This window comes from Panthera uncia, assembly GCF_023721935.1.
Source record: "Panthera uncia isolate 11264 chromosome D3 unlocalized genomic scaffold, Puncia_PCG_1.0 HiC_scaffold_8, whole genome shotgun sequence".
Taxonomy (NCBI): domain Eukaryota; kingdom Metazoa; phylum Chordata; class Mammalia; order Carnivora; family Felidae; genus Panthera; species Panthera uncia.
Window position 1 is genome coordinate 64,863,772 of NW_026057586.1, and position 26,077 is coordinate 64,889,848.

General features: G+C 52.8%; 1 protein-coding gene across 5 annotated transcripts in view; it reads left to right on the forward strand.

The window, feature by feature from the left end:
* TANGO2 (transport and golgi organization 2 homolog) overlaps positions 1–26,077 on the forward strand; it is a 36,370-nt gene that overhangs the window by 1,281 nt on the left and 9,012 nt on the right. For 4 of the 5 annotated variants that reach the window (XM_049620594.1, XM_049620595.1, XM_049620592.1 and 1 more), the window contains exons 2-5: positions 10,861–10,957; positions 19,487–19,575; positions 23,328–23,447; positions 23,990–24,104. In XM_049620594.1, the coding sequence (XP_049476551.1) occupies positions 10,902–10,957; positions 19,487–19,575; positions 23,328–23,447; positions 23,990–24,104 (380 nt within the window). In that variant the 5' untranslated portion in view covers positions 10,861–10,901. Of the gene's footprint in view, positions 1–10,860; positions 10,958–19,486; positions 19,576–23,269; positions 23,448–23,989; positions 24,105–26,077 lie in introns of those variants that run through there. The other variant, XM_049620597.1, reaches the window with a different exon arrangement.

Here is a 26,077-nt window from a genome sequence, read left to right on the forward strand (position 1 = left end):
GTGACTTCATGATACTGATGTGTCCACAGACTGCAGGCCACTCTGACTGGGTTGCTGCCACTGCCTGCTTGGATATGTGGTGACAACAGCCTTCCCTGAATGAAGGAAACTGGCCATCAGCTCTGCCCTGGCTGCCCAGTCCCTGAGCTGTTGTTACTGCCCTATGCTTCTTTTGTGACCTCATTTTGTGGGCTTTTAGTTATGTTTCACTGTGGATGTAATTGTGCAATGTCTTGGGGTCTCGTTCTTGTGTCTGGCTTCTGCACCAGAGGGCAAGCTCTCTGAAGTCATCCTTGGTGCCTGCCCGTGGAGGCTATTTCTCAGCCTGCTATTTCTGAGGATTTCTGTGGAGAAGTGAGGGGCCTCCAGAGTATGTCTGGAGTTAAATGGCCTATGGCAGAGAGGCTGGAAGGGCTTTTAGAAGTGGTGCCACACTTGTCATTGACACACCAGATGTGTGAGAACTGAGTCCATCCTTTGGTGACATGTCTGTTCGTGAGGACAGCACCATGGAGTCTGTTGGTCCAGACCATGGGGGTTGGGTGATGGATTCCATGAAAACAAGGTTGCCTCAGGACACTGAGCTGCCTTTCCAGGTTATCAGTGCAGCCTTTTTTTTTTTTTAAATCTCTCTCAACTTTTCTTTTTTAGATTTGCAAAAATGATATATATATACTTAAAAGTAAAAAAAAGCCGTCCACCATCTCTTGGTGGCTACTGACACTCAGGGTACATCTGTGAAAGATTTCAGGACCACACTAATTTTAAGTGCTTGCTTTCACCCTCTTTTGATCTTTTGAGGGGTTGGTGGGAATACTCCTTTGTCCTTTATTAAGCATGGGGGCAGTGGGGCCACTGTGAGGCTGGGCTGGCCCCTGGCTTGTGGGGAAGCCAGGAAGGGTTAAGGTACAGGGGCTGTCCTGTGTCCAGGGCTTTCTGTAATATTCATTGTTCCCCTCATGTGTGTCACTCCTTTGAAATGCAGGGACAGTGACACTTGGTGTGGGGTTGAATTAGTGCTCCCTAAGCATCGTGGAGATCTTAGGAGAGAGTATCCCTGTGGAAAATTTGTCACGGTGAAATGCCACTCAACCAGAACGACAAAGCATAGATTGTAGCGTCTCAGTTGCTGAGCTCAGCTGGGCTGGCGTGCTGGCGGCGGCGGGGCGGGGTTGGGGGGGGCATGTTGCAGTGGGCCGCTGCTCAGAATATTTACAGACGTCAGGGCTTTCTCAGCCAAGGCCCCCAGAACAGCAACACTGTGTTCCCATGTGTGTTTACCTCCTCTGCTGGCAGATGCTGGGAAGACATTACGCATCATGCGAAAAGAGCAGTGGATGCTTTCCAGCTCTGGCCCTGGGGGCTGCCACAGTGATAGCCTGGGCCGCATGGGGCGAGGATGAGGTGTCTGGCTCCTCAGCCCTGCCGTGTGAAGCTGGAGGGCCCCTGTCCTCTGCATGCTCTAAAGAAAAAGTCAGGCTGTCTAGCCTTAAAAATTATCCCAAAACGTGTAAAGTGCTTGGCAGAGTGAAATGGGGCTGCAGATTCTTGGGTCCAGGTAACCTCTGTGCAAAGCCTTAACGTGTGCAGCCAGCCTGGTAGGAGACTGATGTGATGTGAATCGGAAGCCTCAGTTTAACGAGTGTCTAGGCCCCCTCGGCTCTGTTGAGGCCAGAATACCTTCCCATTCATTCATGTGCATTCCTGTCATCCTTTGCTGCATTCTGGCCTAGCATGTCGTCCAGAGGCCTGTTGGCCTTTTTTTTTTTTTTTAATTTTTTTTTTTTAACGTTTATTTATTTTTGAGACAGAGAGAGACAGAGCATGAACGGGGGAGGGTCAGAGAGAGGGAGACACAGAATCCGAAACAGACTCCAGGCTCCTAGCTGTCAGCACAGAGCCCGACGCGGGGCTCGAACTCACGGACCGCGAGATCATGACCTGAGCCGAAGTCTGATGCCCAACCGACTGAGCCACCCAGGCGCCCCCCTGTTGGCTTTTTTAATTGACAAAGGAAAGTGATCCCACGGAGGGCTTAGGCTCCCCTCCTCTGGCACCCCGGTTGTCAGGTGTGGCTTTGCTCTCTGCTCATGTGGGTTGTGTGTCTCACAGCAGCTCAGCTGCAATGGGTCCTGCTTTGAAGGGTTTGAGCCAGGGCTGGGTCCACTCTTGCCCAGTCTCTCATAAACAAACAGCCTCTTCTTCAGCCTTTCCGGAATTCCTCCCCACGCCAGCCTGCCTGTAAGAGTGCATATGCTTTAAATGAGCACCTCCATGGGTTGTACAGTGGGCCCAGCCATACCATTAGCATCCATGTCAAGAAGCTATGCCAGTACCCCAATGTCCCCTGTGTCCCCTCTTGTCCCCCAGACCAGGTGGCCCTGCCCTGACTTCTGTCCTAATGGATGAGTCTTGCTTATTTCTGGTTTCTGTACAAGTGCTGAGCAGTGTGCTGTCTGCCATGGGGCTCGCTTGTGTCATTTCCTGGACACTGGCACACGCACAGTGCCAGGTGTGGTAAGCAGGGGTGGGGCATGGCCCAGCACAATTTGTTAGAGTTTTAGAAAATTCAGTGACTAGCCAAGAGGGAGACTTGTCCTCCAGACAGATACCAGAGCATGTGCCAAAGCTGAGAGGCTTCATGAATGACAGGGCCCTGCAGAGACCTGGGACTGGGTGTCTGGGTATGGCTGAGGTAGGAAGCCCAGCATGGACCGAATGGACGCCCAGTAGCTGGGAGGCAAGGGGGTCCGTACCGCACAGTACCCACCAGAGCAGACCACAGCCTGACCTGAGAACTAAGCCAAAATACAACCATACAAGGAAGCCCAGGGAAATGGGCTCTAACTTGGGGACAGGGAGGGTTGCTGCTCTGTAGTAGGAGTGGGAAAACTTGTGGTAAAGTAACACAGTTTCCGATAAGCAGTGCCACAGGCAAGGCTACAAGGCAGGGCAGTACGGGAAGAAAATATTTGTAGCTCCTGGAGCAGACAGGTTGTGAGCCTGCCCACACCACATGTACCTCACTACAGATTGCGCAATAAAAGCCCAGGATCCTGTACCCAAATTGGTGATTTGTGGACAAAGGCGTGTAGGTGGCTGTAAGATGCACAACCCCTGGGATTTGCCAGTGAAACCATGGTGAGGGTGTTTCCTGCCACCCTGAGGAGGGCTGCCATGGCAGGTTGTGGTGCTGGTCAGGACACTCCTCTTGCACAGCAGATGGTACCTGTGCCGGATATTTGGAGGGAGTTGGGCTCACCTAAGAGCATCATCCTCTCACTGGCCATTCTGCCTCCTGGGTCTCTGTACCCTCTTCAACCCATTTGCAGAGCATGTGCACACGGCTCCCCTGTGGCATTCTGCAGGGGGTAGAAACTTGATGGGACCAAAACACCGGGAAGAGCCAAGAGGTAGAGTGAAGGCACGTGTCCCCTGGGAAAGCTGTGCAGCAGCTAGCAGGCTGGGGGTCATTGCCCCTCAGTGAGGACAGGTGTGCACGGCCAGTCAGCAGGAAGACAGGACGTCAGGGTAACCCCACAACGCATACCCATACTTTGCTGAGAAAGATCTGGAAGCATATAGCTGACCAGATACGGGGCTCTTGTAGAATGTGTATGCTTGGAAACTTTCCAGATGAGAGTGTGCTCCTGGGTAACCTGGCTGTGGAAACCACAATCATAGACTCCGCTGGTCCATGGGAGCTGCTGGTTGTGGCTGCAGGGGGCATGGAGCCTTGGGCTGGGGATGGATGAGAGGGCAGCAGATGTAGGAGGACAGGTGGGACAGGAGGAAGGGAAGGGAGCAAGCCTTGGTGCAAACGCTGGAGGAGAGGATGCTGGTCGGTGTGGGGTGAGTGGCTGGCACAGTCAGTGTGTGCTGCCCATTAGCCCCCAGGCAGTGTGGGGCCGGCGGCTGTGTGGCATCAGGAATACATAAGAGGGAGATGGGCGACCCAGCAGTACTGAGGTCTGTCCCATCCCCCTGCCAGGTCCTTCCCCGTCTGGGCTGGCAGTGACAGTGAGGTCCTATCAGTGTGGCCCTAGGCCCCTCTTGCCTACTCTCCCAGTGAGCCTCCATGAGGTTGCTGACCTGCCCTCCCTGGCCAGGGAAATAGATCTTCACCATTGGTCAGTCCAGGTGCCAGGCCTTGTCCCCACATAGCCCTCACCTGAGCCATTGCAGCCGTCACTACATCTCTTGGCATGTGGCCCTGGCCCATCTTTGGCCAGGCTATCTGCCTGCCTGCTTGAGTTGTTTTCTTGTCACGCTCTTGTTAGATGCCACGTGGAGTGAGGTTTCGGGCTTGACTCAACTGAGGAGCCTGGTTCTTCTGAAAGAGGGAGTTTACCTGGCTGAACTTGGCCATTAGGATAGTGCTGTTGGTTTCTCTGGGAGGCAGGGGAGGAAAAAGGAGGCCTCAGCTGGAGAAGGCAGGTTTCAGAGGCAGCGGGTGAGCAGGCAGAATGGAGCATGCAGAGAACTCTCGAAAGCCTTATCAGCAGATGGGCTGGGAGTGCCTGGAAAGCTTCCGTGCTTTGCAGCCAGCACCGTGTGCTAAGAATAACTGGTGCCGAACTCATGACCCATTCTTCCGGTTTTGCAGAATTCTCAAGTGGTTAGGGCAGAGGAAAGCAGGAGTTATGACCTGGGAAGACTTCCTCTAGGTTTTTCAGAGAGAAAGGGGAAGCCCTTGGCTTTGGTTTGAAGTAAACTTCTTGCTTTTGCCTCACACCTCGTAGGTCCTTCAGGCTGGGGCTCAGGTGTGCTGAGGGGCTCCAGGGGTGTGCAGGGAGCGCAGGCCTGTGCTGCACAGGTGCTTACCTTGGATCCGCCCAGGCTCCCGGTGGAAGACGGGGCAGAGGTGCACCCTCAGGCTGTCACCCCAGGGGACATGGTGCTTCCTTCCACAGGGCTGTTTCTAGGCAGGCCAAGGACACAGCAGGAGGCCGAGGCTGAATGGGTAGGTGTGAGGCGGGCGGTGGGTGTGCTGCTCCCAGTACAGCCTCATGCACCTGCTTGGCCTGAGTCACAGTCCCTGGGCTGGGGGCCTTTGTCGGATGGCATCAGAGAACGTACTTCCAGAGCTGCAGCCTTTCTGTTTGCTGCAGGACTTTATGCTGAGCCCTATTTAATGCCAGAAAAGTCCTGGGTAGTTTTGTACAACAGAGTTGTCTTGGCCATGCTCACAGATTTTTATGTGAAATCTTGGTTATGACAAAGATTGCCTGGTTGCTGTGTGCAGTGAGGAGAGTCTGTGTGAGCTGTGGAATGTGGCGTCGCTAGGAACCCGTGGTGAGGATGCTCCAGAGGCATGGAGCTTGAGCAACTGACTGCTGATGCCACCTCCTCGCTAGTGGGGCCCAGCCCCGTGGTTTTCTTTACCGAACAGTCCAGGCCATAGTAAGTGTCTCTTCCACTGCACACAATTAGCATGAAGTGATTTGTTCCCACCCCCGCCAGCCACTGTGCCATGCAGGTATCTTGGACACTTGTCAGGACAGTTGGCCACCTGACAAGCTTCACTCTCTAGCCCCATTGCTCATGTGGCTTCCCCTGCACGGCCTGGGCCACTGTCTGGGATCTTCCATCCCTGTGGGCAGCTCTGAGGCCCGGCTGTACCCTTGAGTGAGACAGCAGCCCCAGTGGGACCGTGTGTGGACATGGTGACTTTTTTTGTCACCGATCACTAGCTTTCCCAGGGGCTTCTCAGGCCCTGGGGTGGGTCGACCACTGGGAGAATGGTGAGGCCACCAGGGCCACTGCAGTGGGCATGCCGGTTTCTGAGCATTTCTGTGATGTGGCTGGGTGGAGGGGGTTATGGATGTGCCAGGGCAGTGAAGATGTGCGGTGCTGGGGGTGTCTGGCCTTCTGGAGGCCTTCCTGGGAACATGTGCAGGGTCAGGAGGCCCACTTGATTCCAGCACCCCACATGTGCCTGCTCCTTCCCTCTGAGTACAGCATCAGATGGCTACCCCGTTACCAAGGCACATGGGCAAGGCTCCTAATCGGACCCCCTCAGCACCCTCCTGCCTGTCTCTTCCTCCAGCTGTGGGCTGGCCCTGGCTCTCTGGGGTGAGCCTTGGCTTATGGGCTTCCATGGGCATCCAGATACTCCATGAAGTCTTGGGCTTGCATGCCTCATAGAGGTGGGGACCAGTGGGGTGAGGATGTCATTGAGCCCAGGCATGCTTCTGCCCAGGACACCACCCTCCCTTACACATTTTACCAGCTCTGGTGTCCTTTGAGGGTAAGCTCCCCAAAACAAGCAGAGAAGCCACCTAGCATGGATGAGCCCCAGCCCCACCTGGCATGGTGGGGTCTATTGAAGCCGTTCCCCCTCCCTTTCCCACGGTGCCAGCCTCAGAACTGTGGAAAGTGGAGAGCAGTGTTTTAGTGTCCCAAGTTGCCAGGCAGGCAGGCATACAGCAACGGGGGCAGGATACTGTTTGCCACTGTTGGCAGTTTCAGCCTCCCGCCTATCCTGTGTTCAGCCCGTGGTGGCTGTCTCCAGAGCTTGCTCTGGGAGCCCGGAAAGTCAGCCCTGAAGGTGGCCCAACAAACAGAGTGTCAGGTAGCATTTCATCAGGGCCTGGGTGGGGGCATGCTGGGAAAAGGGCCTTGCACCCATGGGACCTGCCCAGGTGAAGGAGGGTGCTGGCATGGTGGGAAGTGAAGCCGCGAAGGGGTGGGGCCGGTGGGCAGCGGGCCTGGCTTGAGTGGGGGGTGAGGGATTGGAGAGAAAGGCAGTTCCTGATGGTCCCCTCCCCAGGGGCTGGCTTTCCTCTGGTCCTTCCCTCCCAATGACCACGTCTTCATCGAGGCCGCAGCCCTGGGCTTTGTGCCCACAACTCTGGCGCCAGGCTGCCTGGAGACTCATCAGTGGCCTTTCCTCCAACCGCAGAGCCCTCCCCACTACCACTGTCTGGAGGGCTGGTCTGCCACCCACACAGGCTGGCTAGGATGGTGAGGTCCTACAGCCAAGTTGGAGGGCTCTGCTTCTGGCTTGTGAGCTTCAGTAGCCAGAGCTGCTCCCGGCCAATGGCCTTGCTCAGTAACTGGGCACACAGCCCAGAGAGGTGCACAGCAGGCCAAGACATGATGACCTCTTCTGACAACCCAGAGCTGCATGTCCCTGGTGGGGCAGCATGTCCCTGGGGGAGCAGCCCTCAGAACAGCCCTCTGTCTCGGGGCTTCGGGTAGGTGGGATTTCAGAAGTGATGGGCTGGCAGGGTTTCCCCCACTGACCATGGTTGGTCTGGTTGCCATAGACAGTGCCAGTTGGCCTCCTCACCTGGAGAATTCTCGTTTGTGGGAGAGACCAGCTCCCTGGGGGTGAGAAGGCCTACGTCTTCGGTGCTGGGCTACAGCCATGTGGCAGGTGGGACACTTAGGTCCCCAGGAGGTGCCACATGCTTCCTACCTCCCTGTACTGCGTTCTGGACAAGTTGGTCTGTCTCATTAGCTGTGTCTAATCTGCTAATTTAGAACCCACCGCTGAGGTGGGTTTTTTTTTTTTTTAAGTTTATTTATTTTGAGAGAGAGAGAGAGACAGAGAGAGAGAGAGAGACAGAGAAAGAGAGACAGAGAGCGCACAGGGGAGGGGCAGAAAGAGGGAGAGAGAGAATCCCAAGCAGGCTCTGCGCTGTCAGCACAGAGCCCGATGAGGGGCTTAAACTCACAAATGGTGAGATCATGCCCTGAGCCAAAGTCAAGAGTTAGGCACTTAACCGACTGAGCCACCCGGGTGCCCCCATTGCTGAGTTTTAATTCATGGTTACTATAGCTTCTGATTTCTCAAAGTCCTCTCCAGTGCTTTGTGAACCTCCTGATTTACTCTGTCTCATGTACTTTTGCTGCACATATTCTCAAGCTTTTTCTGCAGTCAGAGCATGGTTGGTTTACTAGACATGTGGGGATCACTTTTTGCTGGCTCTTATGGTGCTTTGTTTCATTATGTGGTTCTTTCTGACTGTCCTTCTCTTTGTCCTTGAAATGATTTGTGAGCCCTCTTGGAGGTTTAGCATGAAGATGAGAACTTTGGCTTGCCAGGTGCCTGAGGGCACTTACCCGTGCAGGAGCCACTCAAACCAAGTCTTGGCATGAGGATCCCTGGACCCCCAGTGCGGACTGGCTGTGCTCATGTGGCTTCTCAGGGATTCTCTCCCCTTCTGTGTGCTGTCCCTGTGGCCCCTTGGGGTGGCTGTGGATATAGTCCATCCTTACCCTAGGAGCATTGCCTTTCAGGGGCCCAGCTTCACCCTGACGGGGTGGAGGGAGGGGGTGGGTTTCCTACTTCATTCCCATCTTGGGGCAGCCCTGGGCCTTGTCTTTGGTCTCACTTAGCTCCATGGTCACTAGAGTCCGGTTTGCCCAGATGGACCAGTGCCTCAGGACAGGAATCATAGCCAGGGTACTCTGCTTTCTTTCCTCTCTGGGTCTTCATGTTCTCTGAGATATTGCCTAAATCCTGCATGACTTTGTTAGTTCTTGGCTGCTTTTAAGATTTTTGCATATTGTTTTAAGCATTTTGAGTTGTTTTTGCTACAAGGGTCAGTCCCAACAGCCTGCCCACCAGTATTGATATCAGGTGACCCTACGATGATGGCCCTAGTGGGCACTACCAGGGCACCCAGGGGTGGGAACCCAGCCTGCTCCTGTCAACTCGGGGCCCTCTTCCACATCAGGCACTGCCTTTGGCTCTGTCCTGTGGGGGCCAGTGGCCAGCAGCCCATCTCACATAGCTGTTCATCTCCCAGCATCCTGCACTTCTGCAGTGGCACTGGTCACCATGGTGACGTCTCACCTGCACAGCCAAGGGCTTTGCTGAAGATAGGGATTGTTCCCCTGAGGTATCACCAATGTCCGTACCTTTGGGGACAGGGAGGAACTTGGGGCTGAGTTGTGGGGGTCCCTCGAGGGCCTGTGGGAGCCAGTGGTGGCTAGCAGAGTGGATCCTTTCTCCCTGACTCCCTCCCCTCACTTCCCATCCCTGCCAGACCAGTAAGCAGAAATGAATGGAGAGGTAGGGACATGGTGTCATCCACACGAAGACCTACAGGTGGCTCTGAGCTGTGGTTGTGTCCATAGTGCCAGCCTCAGGCTTTGGCCCCTCCTTGGCTCTTCTGTGTTCTGTCACCAGCTCCCTTGCCACCTGTCCACCCACCCTCCCACTCTTGGGTACTGCCACAGCTTCGATGGCAGGATTGTTGTGGTGGGAACTTCCTTCTGTGAGTCCTGAAACAGAAAATGTTTTACTTCACAGACCCAAGAACTGGGAGCAATTGCACTGGCATCAGAGAGGGGCTCTAAGCTCTCTTCAGTTCCTACCCACCCCCACGGCTGGGGTAGGCTTCTCTTGGAACTGTTCTGTATGGATGGAAGGGACCCTAGCTTGGGGCAGTGAGCTGGAGCCATCCTTGGCCTACTCCTGCTGCTCCCATGCCTGGGGGGTGGACTGTGCCAGTGCCCCTCATAGCAGGCTGGTCCCCTCCCCTGTGTGGCTGCTCCAAGGCTTGGGGGCAGAGGGGCAGGAGAGGCAGAGTGTTCATGGTTTATGTTGAAACCTGGAGCGAGGATGGGCAGTGTCTGGGCATCTCATTCTACCTTCTCTATGAGCTGGGGGCCAACTCATAGACCTTCTTTACAGATGTGATCCCTCTCCCACCCAGGGCAGAGCCCAGACCTTGCTCTGGTAGGCACTGTGTGCTTAATACTCTTGGGGGACAGGCTACTGCACAGACCCTCCCCAATCCTAGGGCACCCCAGGCTAACGTGCTTGGAGCTCAGTTGCCTCCTCTAGACACACACATGCACACAGTCACACACACACATGCAGACGTGCAGAAGCCCACATGTGCACACATACACAGACATGTCCTTATACTTACACATGTGCACAGACCTTCAGGCCTCACATACATGCACATACTTGCCCGTGAGGTTCTTTTGGAGGCATCTTTTTGGTCAGGGCATCTATGCAGCCTCTTTGCTATCCATTTCATGGCTGTAGGAGCTGGCTGTGCCCTGGAGTGGTGCCCTGGCTCATGCACACATACAGGACTAGAGACCCTCAAAGTCACCTCATCCCAGGTCAGTGGCCTCAGGATCTCATCTCTGTTCTCAACTTCGTTTGGGAAAAGACCTGCTGGTCCTAGAGGTCCCCAGGCACAGGGCCTGTGTGTGCAAAGGTATGCACTGAGTCCCCACTCCCCAGCACCTGGATGCATGTCCATATCACTAGCACATGTGCTTTGCCTCTTGTCTGCACCTGCTTACATGGGTGTGCAGGGTCCTCTGGGTCCTCTGGGTCCCCTGGCTCTGTATGTGCTGTCATGAGGGCATGTGCTGAGGGCCTGCTGTGGTCACTGCTGCAGAGCATCCCCAGGCCGGTTAGATATGATACAGCCCTGCCTTGAGGGGCTGGGGGGCTGGAATTGGTGCCATTTCCAGGGGCTAGGATGGATCAATCTGGGTGGTGGGCATGGAGCAAACCACAAAGCCACTCAGGTGTGGTGTGGGAGGGTACCCACCTGCTGCCCCCACCTCCCCCCCCCCCCCACGTGGTTCTTGTTCTTGCTGCCATGGCCACTCTCCTGTGGTGTGTCAAGGGCCAGTGAGCATTGTAGGCATCAGGGGACAGTCTGGCCTGTGCTGATATGTGTGAACATTTAAGGAGATGGTTATGTAGTGCTGGTGAGTGTCACAGTGTCTGGCACGTGGTTCTGCCATGTCGGTGAGGGTCAGGGATATCACAGAGGTGGTTCTGTTCTGGGCCAGGGAGCATTGCAGGTTCGGGAGGGGGCAGTGTTCTGTTGTCTGCCATTTACTCAATGCATTTTTTTTTTCCTTTTTTCGCAGACTGTGTGGCCCCGTGTGAACAAAGCTGCTCTCAGGGACCCATGTGCATCATCTTCTTTAAGTTTGATCCTCGCCCTGTTTCCAAAAATGCTTACAGGTAACCCCCTTGCTCTGTGTCTTCTGTCCTCTGTTTGGCATAGTGCCTGTGTAGGGACTGGCTCTACAGCCTGGGCCTGGCCTGTCCAACAGTGGTCACTCAGTGTGGGGCACAGCAGAGAATACCCCTTGCTGGTAGGAGCTCTGAACTGACGTGCAGAGGTGCTGAGACTTTGCTAACAGTCACTGTGCAAGCAGGACAGAGGAGCAATGGGGTCCAGGTGGGAGTGCAGTTCTGTGGTCTCTGTAGGGGCACCAGGGGCAACAGAGCTGGCATGATGATGACTAAGAGCCCAGTTTGGACTGGCTGGTCTGTGTTGCCAGTGGGAAGTGTGGGTGCTGGTGCTAACACGTAGGGTCTGTCAGTCCTGAGCTGGAGAATGAGGATGGGGGGGGGGGGGGGGGAAGCTGGGGGACCAGCAGAGGAGGTGGGGAACTGAGGCCAGAGAGGGGCGAGACGTGATCCAGTTCTCCCTGCTCCTCCCCATGACCCTGGGCTCTGGATGGTGCCCCTCCATCTCCCAGGTCACCCCAGTGGAAATCCATCCAAGTTTATCCAGGCTGAGGCTGAGAGGTAGCCCACAGCCAAAAGTGACATTCGAAACTGATCACTAGTACAATTGCCTGGGAAGTGTTCATTGTTTTAAAATCTGTACCAGGAATTATTTGAACGATTTTGACTAACTTCTCAGATTTGAGTCACCATGCAGAATTACACAGACACCATGCTGCCTAACTGTGCTTAATGAAACTCATTCCAGGCCAGGGGCTGGGGAATGAAGAGTGTCCAGTGTTTCCTTCATGCAGAGGAGTGGACAGAGGGGCCAGGCCAGAGTCCTGGAGCTGACCCTGATTAGCCCCCAGCAGCATGAGCTGTATGAGTCAGGATGCAGTGGGTGGGATCCAGGTGCAGTGATTTAAGCAGGGAAGTGTAATAGACAGAATTATTAACTGTAACAGGATTGGAATACCCTGGGCAGAGCCCTGTCCTCGCCCCCAGGCTGAGATTCAGACCTTGCTGGGGGCACAGCCATGGCGCACTAGATAACAAAGTAATCTCTGGGGTGCCACGGGCAGCAGAACTTGCTTGGAGTCTGCCCTCTAGGGTGCTGGCAACTGTTGCAAGAGGATGCTGGGGGAAGGCGCTGGCCACTGGGTGCATGCGGGAAGCCACAAGTGTATCTGGACTGATCTTAGGGAAGCCACACATGTTGCGGGAATGTCCTGAGGAAGCACATTGCATCCAGGAAAAGAAGCCTCTCCACCTGCGGTGTCTCTCCAGTGCCCTCTACTGATAAAACCTAATATGATACTAGCCACAAAGTTCAGCTCCTTTATCATGAGGAGAAAATGAAGGGCAAATTTGGGGCTGAGACATAATAAATGGATAACTGACACAATCTACCCCCTTGCTACTGAGGTTTCATGTGTGCCCTTCTATGCTCACATGAACTCTTACACACTGATAAAATGACTCTCCTTCCACCTGACAAATGCAGAATTTCTCACACATTTTGATAGCAGTCTGACAGTTACTGAGTCTGTTGCTGGCTATATCATTACTTCTAGATTTAGGGGCAGCCTCACTAGATATGCTGTTTCTGAAGGTTACCTCCAATCTCCTGCAAGTGTGGGAGGAGGAAGGAGGTCTCTTGCTTTCGCTCAGGACCTGTGCATCACTGCTAAGACCTCTCCTTATAGTGATTCATGGGTTGTGATTCAAGATGGCCTCAGTGTTTCTCTCCAGTGTATTTCAAAGCTCTAAGCCAAAAACTATATATGCCACCTCTGGTGACTGACCAAATACACTTGGTGTTTTCCCTGTTGTGGGAGGGCAAGAGGGGCTTCTGGTGGCTGGTCCTGTTCTTGCTGTGGGGCTGTCTGGCCCATGAGAATGGGTGGGCTGCAGGCCCTTGGTATCTGCGCTTCTGTACATTTGTGATGTGAGAAAAGGATGGGAGGAGCAAGGAGGAGGCTGCCTCGGGAGGTACACTGCAGCAGGGCCAGTGAAGAGACACCTGGTGAGCCGAGCCTAGGCTCATCAGAGATTACAGAGGGGCTCCCGGTGCCTGCAGTGAAATGGGGAGCAGGCCAGGCTCTGGGGCCATCAGCGTGATGGGGAGATCCTGGCTATGCAGTGCTGCCAGGAGCCATCTGGGCCAGCAGGGCCTGCCCCATTGCCCCTTACTTGGGCTCCCTCCTGCTTTAGCCATCCCTGTCCTGGCCTGGGATGCACCAGCCTCTGCCTGCCGCCTTAACATCCGCTGCTGTGTCTTCATCTTACCCCCATCTATTAACTGGCAGGAATGGGAGTGCGTGCTGTTCTAACCATTTACAAGTGTCCAGCACAGTGGCATTAAGCACATTCACATTATTGTGCAAGCATCCCCACCGTCCATCTCCAGAACTCTTCATTGTCCCCAAATGAAACTCTGTCTCCACTGAACACTAACTTTCCATTGTTCCCACCAGCTCCTAACAACCACAGTTCTAATTTCTGTCTCTATGACCTGGACTATTCTGGGGACCTCATTAGTGGAATCATAATATTTTTTTGTGACTGGCTTGTTTGACGTGGCATAGTGTCCTCAAGGTCCATCCCTGGTGTAGTATTGTCAGAATCTCCTTCCTTCTTACGGGTGAGTAACAGCCCATTGTATGCATGGACTGTATTTTTATCCATTCATCCATTGATGGACACTTGGACTATTTTCACTTCTTGGCTGTAACGCTGCCGTGAAGATTAGCGTTCAAGTGTCTGTTCGAGTCTTGCTTTCCATTTTTTTGTGTATGTACCCAGAAGCAGAATTGCTGGATCATATGGCAAGTCTGTATTTGACTTTCTGAAGAACTGCCCAACTGATTACCTCAAGTATCTTTGATGGCCATGCAATAGGCTTCCCAAGCCATGTCAGCCCGTGTCCTGTTTGGTGGCAGAGTTATGTCTTCACAGTGTGTCATCATTGAGTGCTGTCCAGACCAAGTCCTTTTGCGCCAAGCCAGACAAGCCAGGTGCTAGTGCCACCATCCACTTGGACTCTACTGCCCATAAAGCTGGTGCACAGGGCTGGGACCCATTGAAGACCCTGTGCTCCATGCGCTCTCTTGGGCGCCCTCAATATCATCACGTGTTCAGTAGCCTCTTGACCCTCAGTGTAATGGGAAGTACCTGTTTTTATTTGTGGGTTACGCTCATCCCTGAAGTCAGTGTTGCTCCAAGGTCAGATGATTGTAGAGGGGACTTTTTTAAAAAAATATTTATTTATTTATTTTGAGAGAAAGTGTGCATGAGCGGGGGAGGGGCAGAGAGGGGGGAGAGAGAAGCAGGATCCATGCTGTCAGTGCAGAGCCCAGCATGGGGCTCGATCTTATGAACTGGGAGATCATGACCTGAGCTGAAATCAGATGTTCAACTGACTGAGCCACTCAGGTGCCCCAAAGGGGACTTTCATAGCTGGAATGGTGGCCATCATTGCCATATAAAGTTGACCTTTAAACAACATGGATTTGAACTGTGTAGGTCTACTTACATGCAGATTTTTTAAAGTACAGTACTGTAAATGTATTTTCTGTTCCTTATAAATATTTTTAAGATTCTTAATTGAAAAAAAATTTTTTTAATGTTTATTTATTTTTGAGAGAGACAGAGCATGAGTGGGGGAGGGGCAGAGAGAGAGAGGGAGACACAGAATCCGAAACAGGCTCCAGGCTCTGAGCTGTCAGCACAGAGCCTGACGCGGAGCTTGAACTCACAAACTGCGAGATCATGACCTGAGCCAAAGTCGGATACTTAACCTACTGAGCCACCCAGGTGCCCTTAAGATTTTAATTTTTTTTTTTTTAAAGTAATCTCTATACCCAATGTGGGACTCGAACTTATTGCCCCTAGATCAAGAGTCGTGTGCTCCTTTATTTTCGGTAGCTTACTTTATACTAAGAATATGGTATGTAATACACATAGCATATAAAATATGTGTGAATCAACTGTTTACATAATTGGTGAGGTTTGTGGTGAACAGTAGGCCAGTAGTAGTCAAGTTTTGGTGGAGTCGAAAGTTATATGTGGATTTTTGACTGTGCAGGGAGGGAAGTTGATGCCTCTAACCCCTGTATTCAGCGGTCAACTGCATATGTAAATATTAACTTAAACGTTTCCTCTCTGCCCTACAGAAAAGACTGAAACATCCTCACTTTTGATGCTATGGGCAGTGTCATCCATGGCTCTGCCGTTGCCAGATGCTGATCTCATGGGAATGTGTTTTTTGGCTTCCCAGAAGTCAGTCTCTGGAAGACGAGCCTGTCCCTGTCATGCCCTCCTAGGACTGACCCAGCGATGTTGCCACTTTGCTGGCCTGTTGTGAAAGATGTGGCTCCTGAAGCATCTCTTCTTCTCTTGGGCCTCATTCAAGCATCATATCCTCTGTTTTCCCACAAGAGAAAGTGTGGCCCATTGCACAGCATGTATCTTGTGATCTGTCTGCCCAGATGTAGCAGTTATAGTCTGTTGCTGAGTGGCACTCAGGGGGCCCAGGAAGGGAGGGGGGAGCCAGCGCAGCACGTGCTCAGGGAGTGAATGTGAGCATGGCACCTTCTGCAGAACATCTCCAGGCCTGATACTGGGCTGGGCCCTGGTGTCATGGATCCCACGGGTCTACACCTCCCATCCGCCATGTCACTGCATCTCGCTGTTGGGGATGCCCATCCCTCCAGAGGTGGCAGCCATCCCCATGTCACATTCCACTGGTCCCTCCCCTCCAGGCACTTCCCTGGCATGACCCTCCAAGAGCCCTTGGGCCTTCCTGTCTGTCTTCTTGGTGCTGAGCTGGCCCTGGAAAGGTGGGCTCCTTGAGTGTCACTCTCTCCTGGGGTCACCCCGACATGGTGCATCATGACCCCTGCCCAGGGGTGTGATTCCCCTGGGTGGTCCCAGCCTCTGCCTTCCATGCCTGTTGTTACCTGCCACTTAGAACCTCCATTTTTTGGTGACAGTTACCCAGTGTGAGGACTGTCTGAGTGCCTGTTGGTTCTGCTTGTTTTTAATTTTAGTACCAATATCTGCAGCACTCCAGCAGGGAGCATAACAGATAAGAAATTATGTTAGCAGCCTATAAGATGCTGACTTAGAAGTTTTGTGTGGGCTGCAGCCTTGCCCCAGGGTCCCAAGTGACCTTACTCCATAGAGGCAGCTGTATTCCCATGGGATTCCAGTTATTTCCCTGATTGTAAAGGGGTATATCCTCTTTCAAAAAAAAGTCATACCCTACAAGCTATACAAAGTAAAATGGGAGCTCCCATAACCCTTGTGGCAGGCTGATGGCCACCAAGATTTCTGCCCCTGCGTACATACCTGTGTCATCTGTTCTCGTAGTTGTGTGTGGGACCATGGGGCTAAATGTGAAGGGATTTTGCCAATGTAATACAAGTCCCTAATCAGTTGACTTGGAGTTCATCAAATGAGAGCGATCCTGGATGGGTCTGACCCAGTCAGGAGAGCCCCCAAGTGGGACCAGGCCCCTCCTGAAGAGGTTAGCTGCCATGCTTGGAGGGGCCCACAGCTGGGAACCAGGGGTGGCCTCCAGGAGTTGAGTGTGACCCCAGCCAAGGATGGGAATTCTGCAGTAACCTCAGGAACGTAAGGAGGATGCCAAGTCTCAGTGAGACCCTGCCAGTCGGCACCTCGAGTGCCACCTCAGGGGGCCCTGAGCAGAGTACCCAGCACAGCCTGGCCTGCACTCCTGACTGCAGACTAAGATAAGAAGTAGGTGTTGCTCTAAGCCGCAATGTTTGGCAATTTGTTAGGCCACATAGAAAACCAGTACACTCCTGATCAGGTAACACCGTCCTGGCTATCACCTAACCACCATCTTTATCAAAATGTTTGTTTAGACTCCAGAGCTAATTCCCTTTATTGGCTCCAGACTGTAGGGGCTGCTGGGTGAGCTGTCACATCCTTCTGGGGGCTTCCATGTCACTGCTGGTGACATCACTAGGCCATGGGCCCATGCAACTGCTACCTGACACTAAACTGTCCCCAAATGGTGCACAGACTCACCCCCCGCCACCAGATGGTGCATAGGCCCACCCCAGATGGTATACTGACTCAGCTTCTAGAGGTGCACAACTCATCCCCCAGATGGTACACACCCCTCCCCCAGATGGTGCACTGACTCACCCCCCAGATGGTGTGTAGACTCTACCATCCCAGATGGTGCACAGACACCCCCCCTTCAAGATGGTGAGCCGACTCCATCATCCCAGATGGTGCACACTAACCCCAGATGATACACAGACTCATCCCCCCAGATGGTGTGTAGACTCACTCCCCCAGATAGTGCGCAGACTTACCCCCTCAGGTGGGACACAGACCCACCTCCCAGATGGGGCACAGACCCACACCCAGGTGATGCACAGACACCCTCAGTAGCAGGGTGAGGAGTGCCCGTTGGTGATGAATAATTAGCAGTTTCAGTTATTAGAACAAAACAAAGCCATGGGTGACTTGCTGTCCTCAGAGCCCCTGACTGTGGTTGGCCTATGCCCTGCCCCTGGGTGCTATGGCACAGATAGACTTTTATTGGTATTGAAGTACCCAGAAGTGGTGAGTGAGGGAATACTTTCTCTTACTTGGAGCCTTGATGTGGGTACTCATCACACCCACATGTTTCCGAATTAGGTATTTAATGAAATCCCCAGCAAACCACTAGAAATTCAGCTAAATAGCGACTCTTGCGACAAAAATAACCCAGCAGTTAATATTTCTAGTTAATAACAAATGCATGTCACTGCTCCATGTTTAAAAATAGGAATTGAGAATCATAGGACAGAAGGTTCTGCTCAGTCAGCTTTTTTTTTTTTTTTCCCCTCAATTTTTCCTTTTCTGGAGACTTATGTAAGAATCAGAACCAGAAGCCAACATCACCAGTCTTAATTCAGGTGCTGCCTTCCTGGCCTCCCAGCCTCCTGGCCTCTGCAGCCCCCTCTCCCCACAGGTATCGGGATGAGTGAGCAGAGGAGGGGTGCTGGGTGTCTGAAGGAGAACACTGTTTCCTGACCACAAGAAACAACCTCCACCCACAGGGGTTGGTGGGATGCCCGGCCCACAGAAGCAACCTGTGGGAGCAGTGCCAGCCAGGTTGGATCTGAAATTCAGTCGCAGAAGAAAGGGACAGAGTAGATGTGGCAGGAGGCAGGGGTCTGGGCCCAGCTGGCTTCTCCCTAAGGCTGACTGCCTCAGCCAGGGGCTGGGGTCTGGCACGTGGAGCTACAGAAGATTGTTCTATGGGTGGCTGGGGTTCGTATCAGGGACAGTGACCTCCCCCCCGCAGGGGCCTATCCCTGAGACCTGGACCACTGTGTCGGGATAGAGAGCTATCGCAGGCCAGACAGGTGTCTTTAAGGTGGTGAGACTCCCAGGGCAGACCCAGAGGGTTTGATGGCCATCCATAGTCCTTGGCCATGTTGGTGCTTGTGGAGGTGCAGAGTTGGGTGCTCACCCTCTGTGCACAGGATGAAGGCACATCTGTGGTCCTGGGCTGTGGTGCCAGTGCCAGTTTCACTTTCAGTTTTATGAACTTCTTTGTTAACTCACATTTCACCACAAGCAAATGTTCATAAAAATCTAAGATTAAAATCAAAAATTATTTTTGGAAACTTTTTAGGATCTGACCACATATTAACCCCAGCATGGCCACAGGCTGCCAAGCCATAGCTCCTGGCTCCACGTCCTCTGTGCACCTGCCCAAGGTGTTCAGGACCCTTTGGCAGTCACTTCCTAGACCCAGAGGTCTCATGGATGTAGCAGGGGTGGACCCCTTCCATTCAGTCACTGTCTATGGCCTTATTATATTTTAAATGGCAAAGCTGACTAGAAACTTTTGAAACTAGAACTAGAACTCTTTTGAAAACACGGACATCTTTTCTACTTGCCCACAAAATACTTGTTTGATTCATAATGCAAAAATCTAGAGAAACGCGGAAATCCTTACGTTATGAGCTTCCTTTCCCCAAACACCCCAGAACACAGGACAGCAGCTTCCAGAGTTCCTGCGCTTGGCTGCCGGCTACACGCGTCCCCAGGGCCCTTCTGAGAGGCATGCTTACACTTCCAGGAAGTTCACGGGCTCACTGGGGGTGGCCTCAGGGGAAGGAACACATGGACAGAGGGGGAGTACCTCTGCCACCTGAGCACCTGGGACATGCTTGGTGCCAGCTGCTCAGAGCCCTCCCCCGCGTAGGCCCTGATCTTGTGGCCCTTTTTGGGTGGGTAGGAATATGCAGGGTGGGATGGGATACGTACCTTCACCCAGCATCTGCTTGTTTCTTTGGCAGGGCCCTGGGGCACAGTCTTGGCCAGAGGCTCCCTAGGAAACAGCCCTATCTGGTGCCATCACTGACCTTTGTCTCCTGAGGTTTCCTGTCCTCACTAGGACTTGCCTATGTTGCTACTGAGGCGAATTCTTTGGTAACAGGAGAAATAAAACATGGCTTTTCTGTTTTCCCCTGAGACCCTTAGTCATCCTTTCTCTTTCAGGCTCATCTTGGCGGCCAACAGGGATGAATTTTACCACAGACCATCCAAGTTAGCAGACTTCTGGGGGAACAACAATGAGGTTCTCAGTGGTGAGTTTTTCCTCCCAGGGGGGTGGCCACAACATGGCAGAAAGTAGGCGCCCCCAAGTGGTTTTATCTGTTCCTGGTGCTGCTTCTGAGTATAAATGTGGAATGAGTAAGTGGACACTCATGGGGCAAGCTCCCAGTTTGGGGTCTGAGGCCAGCATCGGGGCAAGCAGCCCCAGAACTGTTTACCCAGCACTGTCCACGTGGTTTCATGTGTTGTGGATTCCCACAAAAGTAGCTGGAAGGATCAGTTGGTTTTATTTGGATTCATCTTTTCACTGTGGGCATATGGTTGGGTGTGTATGAAATGCAGGTTCACACTCGATCACTCTATGAAGCATCATAGTTGTGTGTGTGTGCTTGTATGACTGCACTTATGCCTCCATGTTTTTGTTTTTTGTTTTTTGTTTTTTAAATTTTTTAATGTTTTTTCATTTTTGAGAGAGAAAGAGAGAGTGTGTGTGTGCACGCGGGATAGGGGCAGAGATTGAGGGAGACACAGAATTTGAAGCAGGCTCCAGGCTCCGAGCTGTCAGCACAGAGCCTGATATGAGGCTCAAACTCACGAACCATGAGATCATGACCTGAGCCGAGGTAGGACGCTTAACTGACTGAGCCACCCAGGTGCCCCACACCTGCACTCATTTCTGTTTACACACCAGCACCCCTTGCTCCAGAACTGGCCTGAATTTGGGGAGTAGAGGCTTGGTTGGGTCATATTCAGATGGGAACTGCCTGAGGAGTTGTCGTGGAGGTAACAGTCATGTCTCCTGCCAGTCCAGGTGGCAGCCTCCCTGAGTCCCTTAGAGTGCAGTTCCTGCCCATGGGGCAGGCAGGGGTCTACTTAGAAAGATGTGGACAGGTGTTGGCCAGGCCAGGGGTCCATCTGTCTGTAAGCCAGGCATCAGGGAAGCACAAGAGAGCCTGGCAGAGCTGACAGGGATGCTCAGGTGCCCAGTGGGCTGAGTGGGTGGCCTCAGAGGCCTGGGGAGGCTGTGTGTGCCCTGCTTTGCCTGCGGTAGCTAAAAGCTCGACTGGGAGCACTTGGGTTGGCTCAGTTGGTTAAGCATCCGACTCTTTGGCTCAGGTCATGATCTCACAGTTCATGAATTTGAGCCCTACAATGGGCTCATGGCTGACAACCCAAAGCCTGCTTAGGATTCTCTGTCTCCTTCTCTCTCTCAAAATAAGTAAATAAACAAAACAAAACAAAACAAAAACTTTAAAAGTTTTAAAAACCTTAAAAAATTTTTTAAAAGCTTGACTGTGGAACTTCTATGGAAGGCCTCCTGTGTAGACTGGTCAGGTGGTTGTGTGAGGAAAACCCTGCCCAGGCTGGATCGTCCTGGTGCCGTGTGGGAGGACAGGAGTGGGGAGACTAAGGAAGGGCAGTGTTGTGGACAGGAAGTCTGGCAGGTGGTGGGGAAAGTTGTTGTGAGTCTGTGAAGGAGGCTCCACTCACTGAGTGCAAGAGGGAGAAGAGGCTGGGGCTCTGGACTGTGTATTGGCCTCATCAGAAGCTGCACAGGAGACATGTGAACTGAGGGGTGGGCTGGGACTGGCAAGGAGACCCCTGTATGTAAGCTCTAGGCACCGCAGGACAGTAATCTGTGTGAAGGGGGTGGCTTGTGTGTGGGGTCCTCAGCTGGGCCAACCACGGCTCTCCCAGAAGTGAAGGGGCAGGCCTGAGGGGCTATGTGATGAGGTTCTGAGGGGAACCTACGGGCCTGGCCAGTACCGTGCTGGCCATTCTTGGGCTAGGATGGAATGGGAGGGGGTCATGGGGATGGGGCAGTCTGTGCATGTCGCTGTTGCAGGGCATGATTGGGAGGCTGTAGTGGGGGGGGGGGACGAGGGGGATGAGGCCCTGATGGCACTTTTTTTTAATGCTTATTTATTTATCTTGAGAGAGAGAAAGAGCACGTGCACGCGCGTATGGAAGGGGCAGAGAGAAAGGGAGAAAGAGAGTCCCAACCAGGCTCCAGGCTCAACATGGAACCCAACACGGGGCTCTATCTCACTACCCTGAGATCATGACCTGATCCGAAATCGAGATTCAGACGCTTAACCAACTGAGCCACTCAGGTGCCCCATCTTACATTTTCGTACATGGTGTGAGGTAGGGTTTGAGGTTCCTATCTCCTACTACATCTCCCCAGTTCTTCTAGTCTTATTTATTGAATAGATACTCTTTCCCCTGTTGCATTCCTAGGGCAACTTGGTTGAACACATGTGTGTGGGTCTATTCTAGACTCTCTCATGTCCCATTGATCTGTTCCTCTGTCTTGATGCCAACGCCACACTGTCTTGATTACTGCAGGTTTTTAAGCAAGTTTTGAAATTAGGCAGGATTAAGTCCTCCGGCTTTGTTCTATCTCAGAACTTCTTTATCCATCCTGACTTCTTTGTGTATGCACATAAATTTTAGAGTCAGTGTAGTAATTTCTATAAAACAAAAAGCTTGCTGGAATTTGAATTTCAGTTCTGTTCACTCTTTTAGTCATTTGGAGAGAACTGTCATCTTACTAATATTGAGTCTTTGGTTGAAGAACAGGACATATTTTTCTCTCTTAATTAGAGCTGCTTGACTTCTCTCAGCGCTGCTCTGTGGTTTTTAGTCTTTAGGTGTTACACATTTTTCTTTAAATGTTTTCCTACTTTTTGGTTTGGTTTGGTTTAGTGCTATTGTAAATGGTATTATTAAATTTTCATTTTCTGATTTTGCTACTGTTTACTTACTAGTTCTTGTAGATTTTTAAAAATTAATTTATTATTATTTTTTTTTAATCTCTACACCCAAAGTAGAGCTTGAATTCAGGACCCTGAGATCAAGAGTCATAAGCTCTTCCAACTGAGCCAGCCAGGCGCCCCCTAGATTATATCTATATCTATATCTATATCTATATCTATATACCTATATACCTATATATCTATATATCTATATATCTATATATCTATATATCTCTATCTCTATCTCTATCACCTATATCTGTACATCTATATCTATATCTATGTAAATATAAATTTTTTTTTGGTTGAGGGGGTAGATTCCTTTTGGATTTTCTTTATATGTTATCCTGCTGTCTATAAACAGACAGTTTTACTTCTTCCTTTCTGATCTTTATATTTCTTATTTCTTTTATTGTTATAACTTATTATTATAAAAATGACATTTTAATGACTTAGTTGCTTTTACCCCAATCTTCAACTAAAATGATCCTCTAGTCTAGTAAGATGCTTTCCTGTGGCTTTAAGGGCCTCACTGACCCTGTGGCGAGGCCCCTTGGAGTACTAACCATGGCCTGGGCCTGTGGGGTGGGGATGAAGCTCACAGGTGGGCCTGGATATACCCCGGACTCCTAGTGAAGTACCCACCCTAAGGACCTGTGTGTCCTACTGGGAGAGGACAGCCAGTGGCCCTGCACCTGATCCAGGGTGTGGGATTGGGGCATGGTGCCGTTTCTAGGACAGAGCTGACACCGTGCTCCCAGCCCAATGCCGGTCCAGGCACCAGCATGCATTCTGCATGTGCCAGGTTTTACTGCAAGCTTTCAGGGACTCCTGTGGGTATCAGATGTCATCCTAGGGGGCAGAGTCTCTCTCATGTGCCCTGTGGGCTTTGGGGCTGTCTTGCAATGAGGAGTTCAAGCCCCTGTCCCATAGCTAGGACTGCTGGACTGATTATGTGTCTCCCTAGGACATAGGGACAGGGCTGTGGTAAGTGCTACTGGTGGTGACACCGTCATCTGTCACAGGACTTGACATGGAGGAAGGCAAGGAAGGAGGCACGTGGCTGGGCATTAGCACACGGGGGAAGCTGGCCGCGCTCACCAACTACCTGCAACCACGGCAGGACCGGGATGCCCGGGGCCGAGGTACCATGGGGCAGTGGTGGAGCGGGCAGGGCAGGGGGTGGGCTTTCCTTGGGCACATGTAGACACAGGAGGTGGAAGAAGGGGAAGAGGGGTGTTTCTGGTCCTGAGGCCCACTGGCTGCCATTACTGTGGGAACCACCTGCTGCCCGGCCCACGCAGCACCCACCTGCACAGATAGGGTTTGCCCCTCTCAGGGAACACTCTCCACATTTGTGCCCCAACCAAAGTGTCACTTCTGACTGTCGTCATTGTTCCCCACCTGTCAAATGTTTGCAGAGCAATACCCCCTTGGAAGACATACATTGTTCCCACGGAAGATTTTTTTCCCTCATGCTGTACTTCATTAGGGGGTATAATTGAAGAAAAAAAAAATTAAAACCCAACAAAAACAGAGTTCTTGATGCAGACCTCCTTAGCTGCTAGGTCAACGAGACATGGCTGGCATGGTGGTGTTTAGCTCGTACCAGCCCCATGTCAGTCTCCCCATGAAGAGGGACTCAGCCCTGCTGCCTTGGCCACGTGTGTCTGTCCCCTACCCACAGGTGAACTTGTGACCCACTTTCTGACTACAGACATGGACAGCTTGTCCTACTTGAAGAAGGTCTCTGCGGAGGGCCACCTGTACAACGGCTTTAACCTCATAGCAGCTGACCTGAGGTGGGTCTGCTGGGAGGGGGATGGCAACCCACTGGGTGCTGCCACAGAGCTGGGTCATGGGCTTGACAGGAAGTGGGGTTCCCACCCTGCCACTAAGCTTGGGGTACTGTGGTGGCCTCCCCAGGGACATTGCTCCTGTTGGACATGGTGAGGGTCCCGAGGACCAACCGACTATCATGGGGACTCAACGAACAGAGCTCGGGCTTTCTGTGGTGCCGTGAGGGCCACCAGCTCCTGCACGACAGCTGTAGCATGACTCCAGTGGGCATCTCCAGGCATGAGGTCTTCCCATGTCTGTGGCGAAGGAGTCCCCTGTTTTGGCGCTGCCCCTCACATGCCCTGCTCTCTGGTGGCAGAAGCGTCCCAGGCTAGAGAAGGAAGGTCCAAGCACCGCTGACTGGTGTGGAGCCCGGCACCACGGTGTGGTCGGGTGCTGCTGAGCACTGGAGCCTCATGGCGGCTTCTCCAGGGAGGCGTGTCTGAGCCTGCAGCACAGCTCATTTCAGGTTCTGCAAGGCACTCAATGGATAGCTCCCTCGGCCTGTCTGGAGTTGTCAAGGGGCAACAAAGCTGTCCCAGCTGCCCACGGGCCCTGTCACCGGAGGACATGGACACTCGCCTGTACAGGCGTTTGGGGCAAGTCTTTCCCTACTTGGAGTCAGACAAGTAGGCAAGGAGCAGAGGCAGGTGGAAGGGTCCCCAAGGAAGCACGGGCCTGGAGCCTCAGGGGTGCCTGTGCTGGCTGAGAGTTAGGAGTCTGGCTGCTGGAACCCAGCAGAGGGCCTGGGCCATGTGGGAAAGTGGCATTTGGGGATGTTGCCAGGTCCACGTGAGGCACACAGAGGTGCAGCAGCCAGCAGTTACCTGCCTGGCTGTTTGGGGGATGTGCTGAGCCCTTCATGTGCAACACTTGGCACGTCCTCACAGCCACCACCCTGTGTACACCTGATGTGGCTGAGCTCCGACAGGCAGCTGACATGGCTAAGACCCCTGCTGGAGTGACATAGGGCTGGGGTCTTGTGGTGCTTCTCTGGGCACCTGGCTGGGGGGTCCAGGTGCCTCTGGAGACAGTAGTCACATCCCATCAGGTGGGCACCAGGTTGGGAAGAAGCACTGCACGCACGGCCGTGGTGCCACTGGACACCAGCCGGTAGCATCTGTGTTTCTGGGCCGCCAGTGGCTGTAGCCTGGCTTCTCAGAGTGTGTTTATCTCTGTGACTCCCATGCCTGGACCCTGGCCACAACCCTGTATTAGCTCAGACACCAGCTACCCTGCTCTGGACCTCCACAGGGCTGCCCGTAGCCCAGGGCCTATTGGTCAGCAGCATTTGCTGAGTGTCAGTTGAGAAGCGGGCACTGCCTGTGGTCCACTTCCCACTGCGGACACTGAGCTTTGTGGTGAAGTAATTGTTGGTGTTTGGTGCAGGTTAGCAGGAGTCATGCGGGACCCATGTCCCTGGCGGGGGGGATCCCAGAGCCCGTGCCTAGGGCTGGCGGTCAGATGGCAGGCAGAAGCAGGGGGATGGCTGGGGTTGCATGTTAGGTGCCAGTCTCCCGCCTGGCCCTGTCTACAAGCGTGCAGACAAATGTGCAGACAGAAGAGTAGACGCTATTGACAGTCTTGGTGTATAAGGCAGATCACGTCAGGTGGGGGAGTGGTAATGTCACAGCCACGAAGGATGGCCAATGTGGAGAGGCCCTGGCTGGGTGTTCCCACCTCTGATGCCCCAGGGCCCATGTGCATTTCTCTGAGTAGGCCTTGCAGAGCTGCTGGAGGATTCAGGCATTTGTGGGAACAGCCCGACAAGGTGGGTAGGGTGTCCTGTGCTCCCTTCCACAGGACTTGTGCTTCAGAGATGTGGCCCAGGAACTGTAGGCGTTTTGTGTATTTTGCCCTTCGGTGAAGTGGGCATCCATCTCTCACATTCTCCCTCCCTGCTGCCCTCTCCTTGTGTGCCCCTGCTGCCAATGCC